The sequence below is a fragment of the Nannobrachium achirus genome (assembly GCF_963921795.1).
Source record: "Nannobrachium achirus genome assembly, chromosome: 1".
Classification (NCBI taxonomy): domain Eukaryota; kingdom Metazoa; phylum Chordata; class Actinopteri; order Myctophiformes; family Myctophidae; genus Nannobrachium; species Nannobrachium achirus.
Window position 1 is genome coordinate 59215328 of NC_137810.1, and position 10000 is coordinate 59225327.

At 44.0% G+C, this 10000-nt stretch overlaps 1 protein-coding gene across 1 annotated transcript in view; it reads left to right on the top strand.

The window, feature by feature from the left end:
• Positions 1–10000, top strand: part of trabd2b (TraB domain containing 2B) — a gene marked incomplete at both ends in the record, with an annotated part of 217357 nt that overhangs the window by 122428 nt on the left and 84929 nt on the right. The window contains one exon of the mRNA XM_080730645.1: positions 8209–8355. Coding sequence (XP_080586771.1) covers positions 8209–8355 — 147 coding nt within the window. The remainder of the gene's footprint in view (positions 1–8208; positions 8356–10000) is intronic.

Genomic DNA, 10000 nt, shown 5'->3' on the forward strand with positions numbered 1-10000 from the left:
TTCACATTATGATCAGAGGAGCTCCAGTCTGGGGGGATTACGGCTCTCTGGGCAGCAGGGCCGACAGAACCGCGCCGCGCACAGTTCTCTATGTCTATGAAACACGTCGAGAGGAATAAATAAGATCGCTCTGCCCGGGGGAGACGCCTCCCCCCCTCCCCCCTCCTCCCCCCCAGGGCTGGCAGGAAGATGAGAGGGAGAGAGAGAGAGAGAGAGAGAGTTGGAAAAGAGGAGTGCAAAGCCGAGAGAGTGAGAGGATAGTGGGAGAGAGGCATCCGTGGCGCGTAAGCTTTCCAGTTGTCTCCTTTCATTACGATGAAGGCACAAGACTAAAGGCACTGTCTGTGAGACCATTTAGCATGCACACTGACCTCTGAGACAGACACGCAGACAGACACACAGACACGCAGACAGGCAGGCAGACAGCAGGGACGTGCACACATAGACATCAAAGGGGGCTTGAGCCCCTGCCCTTTTATCCATCTGTAAAAAAAGTGCCCTCTCCAGACCATGAATGCAGTTTTTACTATGGTGAAAGAAATGCAAATGCCCCCCTTTCCGTGCCATACCCGAAGGCAGCATTCAAGAGAATTGCCTTGTCCAAACTCTCCTGAACTTGAATGCAGCATCTTATGTTGAAATAATTGCCCTCTCTGTGTAGAACTCCATGCCGTTACGCCACATCTCCAGTATTGACTTGATTATGCTTAGTTCGGTGTGGCATCACGCACCGAAAACAGCTGACCTCCAAGCTCACAACACGTCGTAGCGCAACGCCTTGTGAGCTTGGAGGTCGACTATTTTCGATATTTCCACCAAAAGGCCCTTTTGGAAATTTTAGCCCCTGCCTCTCAAACATTCTCTGCACGTCCCAGGCAGACAGACAGACAGCGAGACGTGGCCTATGGGGTTTATACAACTCCAAAACGTGATTAACAGAGCATGAGGGTTACCCGCAGTTTAACCGTTCAACGCGCACAATGAGGGCATTTATGATTGCAAAAACATAGCGTAATTGTGTGAGTTACGACGCGCACCTTTGACTTTGGCCTGGATCAGTCGGACAGCTGTATCGGCCATAAGTCGCCTCGCAAATCATACGCCCGGGCCTCAGCAGTTTTTTTGGCCCGGTCCCGGTAGTATTTACCTCGAAAAAGCACCAGAAAGAAGTCTCCTTTCCTTGACGTAGGCAATTGGGAATGTAGTCGTGGATGTATTTATAGTGCGCGCTCACTGTGCTATAAATACCAGCCCAGTCGCACAAGCTAATCACATCTAATCAAATCACACACACACACGCACGCACGCACGCACGCACGCACGCACGCACGCACGCACGCACGCACGCACGCACGCACGCACGCACGCACGCACGCACGCACACACACACACACACACACACACACACACACACACACACACACACACACACACACACAGACTTTGAGTGCGAACGTTCACGTGAAACTGAATCTGCCGTGTGCACACAGCAGTGTAAAGTAACTAAGAAAATGTACTCAAGTTCTGTACAATTTTTAGGTATTTATTGTTTTACTTTACTGGAGTATTTCCAATGTTCTGTATACTTTTACTGCTACTACACTACATTTCACAGGCAAATATTGTACTTTTTACCCCACTACAATTACCTGAAAACTTTACCCACTGTGAGCAATTTGAGGGTTAAATGATCTGTGTTTTTAGATATTTTAGTATTTCAGCCGATTTCAGCATGCTACAACTGGTCATATGATGCAAAATGCATCATATGACCAGTTGTAGCATGCTGAAATACTAACATATCTAAAAACACAGATTGAACACAAAAAATAATTCAGGATTGTGTTGATCGTGTCCCACACAACAATAAAATAAGATCTGGTTGTCCCAGAGGTGACCTGGTCCTTTAACGTCTTAGCCGTAACCTAAAGTTTGGTTTAAATATGGCCCTACCTAGACCACGGCAACTAATCGGATTTCTAATGCATTCAAGCGCTGTTAGTATTTGACATAGGTAGCCGACGGGGTTTGAACTCGTGATGTCTTGGTGGACCACGGAACCTGCTGCTCTCTGTATAGTGTTCCTGCGCTATTAGTATTTGACATATTGCCCCCCACTGTTCATTTCGGGTTAGTGCAATTTATCGTTTGTTGATAATGCAAACTAACTTCATGAATAGCTATTAAAAGGATTTTATTTAATCAATATATATTTAATAATGGTGGGGGCAGGGGTCTGGGGAGACAGCTGTGTGTGTTTGTGTGTGTTTGCTGTCAGAATGAATTCAGAGAAGTATAATGCTGTCCCGAGCAGCACCACGGTATTATGCCGTTATTTATTACACTTTTAGAATTTTTCAAACTAGAAGCGTCTAGTCGGCGCCCTGGCCAACTCGGGAACAATGTAAATAGGGGATGAATGCTCTGCCCTTTAATGCAAACCCCATTATTATACCTGTTGTCATTGGACCCGTTTTGACCATCTGTTTGCCTGTGTCCATTTATGCCCATATATGGAGTTATCTGTCTGTCTGCGTCCATTTTATGCCCATATATGGAGATCTCTGTAGGACCTGTATTGACCATCTGTTTGCCTGTGTCCATTTATGCTCATATATGGAGATCTCTGTATCTGTTTGTCTGTGTCCCTTTATGCCCATTATGGAGATCTCTGTCATGCCTCCGACTGTGTTGCAGACACAGTGCTGGTTCCCCCTTTAATGCAAACCCCATTATACCTGTTGTCATAGGACCCGTTTTGACCATCTGTTTGCCTGCGTCCATTTATGCCCATATATGGAGATATCTGTATCTGTCTATCTGTCTTTTTTTCTAATCATTTCAACCTATACTGTTCGCATCCGATAATGAACAACTTGATAAAAATGTAAAAAAAATATGTTATTGTCTAAAAATCGTTTTCATCCAAACGTTGATATATCGTTCAACTGGAAACGTCAAATGATCTTTAGCTCTTAAAATTACTTTAGTCCAATCTGAAAATCAGGTGTGCAAATTAAAGCTGTTTCTTTAATCAATAAGACGGAATAATGGATTAAATGCAGTCGGCTAGAATCAGTCTATATAAAGACGTAATCTAGCCAGTTGAAATTCCGGCTAAGCATAAACTAGACGTCTAGATTGGGTCTTGTGCTCAGTGGGTAGTTACTATAGTTACTTTGTTAGATTTAGATTATTGTACCAATACAGTACATTTCCCACTTCAGCACTACAGTATATACATTTCTGCCATTTGAAAATAGCAGATACCAGTTCACAATACGTGGCGATGCGACATTCTGCTTCTAATACTTTCTACTTTTGGTACTTTAAGTACATGTTGGACCAATAGCGGGGCAGATAAATGCATTTTTGCACTAAAATACTTCACAAGTGGAAAGAAACCTAAAACTTTTCACAAGTACTCCTTAGGGGTTGTTCCTATGATAAAACACATTAGACACTGAAAAAACAAAATGGCTGCCATGTTTCCAAGATGGCTGCCTCTGAACAGTACGCCAGCCAGTTAATGTCCGATTTTTATAATATTGGAGTTGTTTTGTAGGTTTTAAAACATCCTGAGTTCATTTATTACACTTTTAAAGCAGCCAGAATAACCTTTCTGACTTTTGGTTGGGGTCTTTCCTCACCTGGGATCCCCCAAACAGACCCCTGAGCCTATCTCAGTAATCGCTTTGCTCCTGCTCCAGAGCAATGTTAAATTAGATCATAACTGAAGCATTAAAGTTGTTGTAACTGGGCTCTGAAAGCAGAAATGAGTAGTAGCAAATACCCAGGGGTCTTCCACAGGGGGTCCGGGACCCCTCAGAGTAACTACAGGTGGCCTGCCGAATCTTGATGGGGAAGTTTTTTTTTTCTTTCTTTTTTACATTTGAAAGTATTATTTATTACATTTTTGTGTTAGACAGGTTCACAGGCGTTACTGCAAGGATTGCAAGAATTAAGGTATTGCAACTTCTCACTTTGGGCGCGCAGTCTAACATGTCCATTTATTGCGCTGCACTCACACTGACAAGACAACACACACACACCTCTTTGTTATCGTCACCCCAAAACCTGCACCCTATCCTCTTAAAGAGCTCACGGTCAATTGTACTCAAAGAAATTCACTACTATACATGTCCTCCCTAATAGTGTTGACAGTTTCCACTATAGCATTTGCAGGGAGGAGAGTGCAAGGCAGGTTATTGTTTGAGCAGCTGCACCCGTCCCTTGTAACCTGCTTTGCAGCCACATTTGATGAGCTCAAGCTCTGCCTTTGCAGCAGGGAGGGCAAGAAACCTGACTGGACATACCCTCTACTCTCCGAATTCCATCTATTTTTTTCAATTGATGGAAGCTCAGGGCAATTTGTCAGGTATGACAAAGTAGGCATCATAATACGATACCCTCATCAAGGGACATGATTTTGAGGAAGTGCAAACACATGAAGAGGCTGATACCCCGATTCCTTATCAAGTCCTAGCCTCCGGTACAAAAAAAAAAGGAAATTGATATATTCGAGTGAGTTCAAGTTATTGGATGTTACAAATGTCAAGGGTTTCTTTGCGTACATAGTTTTTCAGGTGCTGACTGGGGAAGAACATTTGTTGGAATCACCAAAAAGACATGGGTCAATGCCTACTTGATGATGATGATGACCAAGCCATTAACCGCTTCAAGGACATTGGTAAGGTCATTGGCGATTCCTCCTGAGCTTATAAATGGTGAGCTTTCATCAACATTGCAGTCGGAACATTTTGCATGCCATGTTTACAGTTCAAAAGGTCCAACAACCCTGGGATTACTCAGATGGGAACTATTTCTGTCAAAGAACTTGGAGGGTGAGATGCTACCTCCAACTCGGGCTGCACTGCTACCACATTACCTCCGTGCCAACTACGTCACAATGCAGGATAAATCATACCTGACAAATTGCCCTGAGCTTCCACCAATCAAAGAAAATAGATGGAATTCAGAGAGTGGAGGGTATATTCCAGTCAGGTTTCTTGCTCTCCCTGCTCCAAAGGCGGTACTTGAACTCATCAAATGTGTCTGCAAGGGACGGTGCAGCTGCTCAAATAACCTGCCTTTCACTCTATGCTATGGTGGAGACTGTGTCAACACTAAGACACTGAAGACGAATATATCCTGCATGTCTGAAATTACTGTATTGTAGTGAATCTTTTTGGGCGTAATTGACCATGGGCTCTATAAGAGGATAAGGTGAGGGTTTTGGGGTGACAATAACAAAGAGGTGTGTGTGTGTGTGTGTGTGTGTGTGTGTGTGTGTGTGTGTGTGTGTGTGTGTGTGTGTGTGTGTGTGTGTGTGTGCAGTGTTGTCAGTGTGAGTGCAGTGCAATAAATGGAAATGTTGTTCTGCGCCCAAAGTGAAAAGTTGCAACACCTTCATTATTGCAATCCCTGCAGTAAGCTGTCAACCATAACTGTTTAACACAAAAACATTGTAAATAATACTGAGAATACGAATAAACCATCAAAGTACAATACATAAAACCAGGATACATAAAAACATTCGAAGTTTAAAAAAAAAAAATCTCAGCAAGATTTGGCAGGCCCCCTGTAGTAGCTCTGAGGACCCCCCCCCCCCCCCCCCCCCCCCCAGGGGTCCCAGACCCCCCGTGGAAGATCTCTGTTATTTGCTACTAGTCATTTTTGATTTCAGAGCATATTTCAGATCTAATTTAAAATTGTTCAGGAGCAGGAGCAGAGCGATTAAGGAAATAGGCTCAGGGGTCTGTCTGGGGGGTCCCAGGTGAGGAAAGACCCCAACCAAAAGTCAGAAAGGTTATTCTGGCTGCTTTAAAAGTGTAATAAATGAACTCAGGATGTTTTAAAACCTACAAAACAACTCTAATATTATGAAAATTCGATATTAACTGGCTGGCGTACTGTAAAACATATCCGAAAAGGCGTCCATCTTTAAAACTGGTGGCCATTTTGAAAATTAAGTGTCTAATGTGATTTTTCTAAAGAATGACCCAAGAGGTACACTCTGTCAAATTTTGGTGCTTCTTTCCAGAACTGAAGTATTGTTCTCCTTAACTGCATCGCTACAAGTAATAGGCTACTGTACATTTTTATTTGTGAGCGTTATTGATACTTTTACTTAAGTGAAAAAAAACATACTTTTCCATCACTTGTGTGCACATACTGTAGACAAAGAGAGAGAGAGAGAGAGAGAGAGAGAGAGAGAGAGAGAGAGAGTTTAAAAAAAAGAGTTTTCCGGTGCACCATACATACATGCACACCTAAAGCTCCTGTCACAGAGCTTAGTGGGTGATTGACAGCCGGGCTCCAGCTGTCAGGCCAGTGAGAAGGCGGCGTGGAGCGCGGAGGGGGCGGGACTTCTCCACACAGGGAAAGGTTAACCCCCGGTGTCCCAGACAGCTGCCGTGTCGCTGGGGCTGGCTGGCGGCTGCACGCCATAAATTCTCTCTAAAGAGGGTTTACTTTTGATTTTAATGGGAGCTGTAAATTTACTGCACTTGAGCCCCGGTGAGAGAGAGAGAGAGAGAGAGAGAGAGAGAGAGAGAGAGAGAGAGAGAGAGAGAGAGAGAGAGAGAGAGAGAGAGAGGAAAAAGCTATTTTTAAAAGGGAACTCTCTCCTCCCTCTCTGACTCTCTCTCTCCCCCTCATTTCTCTCTATGTCTCTCTCTCTCTCTCTCTCTCTCTCTACCATGGCTTTTCTCTCTTCCTGCCTCGCCTCTCTCTCTCCTGCAGAGAGTTATTGCTTTTCACTGCTTTTTCCCATTCCTTCCGTGGTTTCCATTTGTTGGGTTACCTGCAGTCAGCCATGCGGGGATAAAGTGTATGAAAACATCCCCGGATAAAAAAAAAAAAAACTAGCATTTTCTACTTCACCAAAGGCCTCTCAGGTGCATAACTGAATTTAGTCTTTTATAATGCGGTCAGAATCGTTCCTCACTGAAGTCAGCGGTTGTGTTTGAAAAAAACAACAACAATAACTTATTCCTCCACAGTAAAAAGTACGGTAATGGGATAGGTGGGCAACCACTAGGGACATCTGGGCAAAAACATTTTGGATAAAATAGCCAATTTTATATGGAGGTGCCCAGATGGCCCTATAGTGCCCACATATCTTGTATCCTCAGCACAACATCATCCCCCTGTTTGTGGAAGGGTTATTGTGGCTGTGTGAACATAAGATAAAGCATTTGCAAAAAGCAATCAAAACAAGTTAAAAAGGGCAGGATTTTAAAGACCTAAAAGCCAACCAAAAGCTTTGTTAAAAAGGAAAGTCTTTGGTCCCCTTTTAAAAACGTCAACAGACTGTGGAGCTCTTAGATGGTCTGGGAGCGAGGTCCACAGCAGGGGGGGCGGCTGCATAGAAAGCCTCGTCTCCCATGGTGCGGAGCTTGGTGTGCCGTTCCTTTAGACGGTTTGTGTTTCCAGAGCGGAGGCTGCGGGTTGAGGGCTGTGGTGGTGTTGCTGGAGCTCCTTCTCGATCGTCCTGCGCCATGTTATTTTAGGCCTCCCTTTCTTCCTTTTGCCCTCTTGGGATTGCGTTGGTGTCCCTTCTGAGGACATGGCCAATCCAGGTCCACCTGCGTTTGTTGATTATAGACGCATTTATGGTCCACGTTACACTGATAAGAACTAGATGCGCGCGCAGGTCGGTACCAAAATTGGCCAATGAAACCAGCACTCCCCAAAACAACAGGTTTGGGGATTGGTGGGAATTGCAGACATCCCAAGTCTCCCGGATGTTGCGGGAGTCTCCCGGAAATCAGTGTCTCCTCCCGGACACCCGCGAGTGGCACTGAACCTCCCGCACTGAACCTCCCTGAACTCACTGTGAGAGTGTCAGAACTTTCTCCCAAATAGGTAAGAAAGACATCATGCTATAAATTAAACCGATTATATTAAGCCTAAAATGGTTCCGCCGCCGTGCAGAACCGTTTTAACAGTTTTTAACCATTTTTAAACGTAGAAAAATTTATAAAATCCGAAAAAAAAAATATATATATATTTTTTCGCGGGTGAATGCGCGCTGCGCGCACATGCACAGGGGACCTCCCGGAAATGCTGATCTCAAAGTTGGGATGTCTGGAATTGATTACATGATACAGTCACCTGTGCATTTAGTCTCAATGTTTGTAAACAAGAAACGGGTCTATACAGTGAAGTAACAGAAACTGATGTGTCTGGGTCTCTCCCCTGCAGGTGCTGTTTGCCTTGAACCAGACTCTGCTGCAGCATGAGAGCGTGCGGGCAGGCATCATGCAGGGCTCCTACACCACAGAGGACCTCATCACTCACTACAACTGTGGAGACCTGAGCTCCATCATCTTCAACCACGACACCTCGCAGGTAGGCCTGGCACCATTATTATGACATCTTACGTGACTATTAACTGTCACTCAAACAATTGCGATTAAAGATTTCATCGTGTTTTTGTCGTTGACAATCAGGGGCGTCACACCAAATTCTGGGCCCTGGGTACAAGGATTCACTGCGGGCCCCCCATGAATGTTAACTATTGAAAAATAGCAGATATACAAGCTCACAGGTGCCGCGCTGCGAAAATGAAAATGTGTGCTTGTGAAAATGTGTGCAAGAAACCTATGTTTCCATGTGAGTGGTGCTCAAACCTTTTCATGTCAAGGACCCCCAAGATGATATGTATTTGGCCAAGGACCCCCATCTCAAAATATTTAGTTCCAGGGACCCCCCCCCCCCCCCCCCGAAGCAAAATTTGAGTTACAAATGTTTGCTTAAAAAATACATATTATATTCAAAGATTTGCACACATTTTCACGACTTTTCAAAAATAACAGATCTACAAGCTTGTAAATATCAATAGCTAAAGTTACTAGGGCCCCTCCACCTTGGGCCCTAGTAACTCAGTCCTGTCCGTCCCCCCCCTTAATTGTGACGCCCCTGCTGACAATTACATTTCTGTTTGGCATACCTCGGAGCTGTATAGTTAGACCGTTGTCTTCTGTGCTACACTGAGCTGCTCCTCCAGAGCACGTTTGGATGTCTGGGACCTTTGTTCAAGAATGGTTCACTAGTAGCTGGAGTGCAAGGGGAGTGTTTTACTGTTCTTTCTAAGCTGCTCCCATAGAGCATCGAAGTGGCCGTGGTTTACTCTGGTCCCACTAAAAAATCTCCTGTTCATTTCCTCATAGACTTTCACGAAAATATTTATAACAATTATGTTAAGCCTCGAACCAAGCCATCCAGGATGGCAGTGAATCATGAACATGAAACCTTTGTTTCTATGAAAAGAACATTTTGAAAATCGCTAAACGAAGGGTATTTATTACATGTAGTATATTGAATAATTTAATATTAAAATATGTTTTCATATAGGATCAAAGGTTTTATGGTCATGATTAACTGCCATCCTGGATGGCTTGGTTCTAGACTTAACATAATTGTTAGAAATATTTTTGTAAAAGTCTATGGGGAAAATTAATGGGAGATTCTTTAGTGGTACCAGTAAACCACATCTGCTGCGATGCTCTATAGGGAGGCCAGAAGCCTTGATCAAATGGAGACAGTCCTGGTTTTACGACTGTTTTCCCACGTTCCTTACAGTCAAAATGCTCTTTGTCCTGATAATTAGGCTTCTATTAGAATTAGAATTCTAATTGTGATGGCTTTATCATTTATCTACACAGAGACAATGCCTGGGTTCTATGGTGTAATGTTTTGTCTCGTCTACGACCAATGACCACAGTAGAAATAAGTCACTGACTTTGTTGTCGTTTTCTTTATCCTCGACGTCCCTGTGAGAAGCGTGTAGCGTGTGTTTTTCTTTTAATCATAACGTCTCATAAATCAAATCAAATCCAGAGGGAGATTTGCGGAGGACCGACGTATAGCTCAGGACAGTTGGCAGGCAGCCATGAGAAGCGATAAAGCAGGACGTTAAAAAGCCAGTGGCGCTACGACTGTATGCGAGAACCATCATCTCTTCATTTTCAATGACAGGGACGTGCAGAGAATG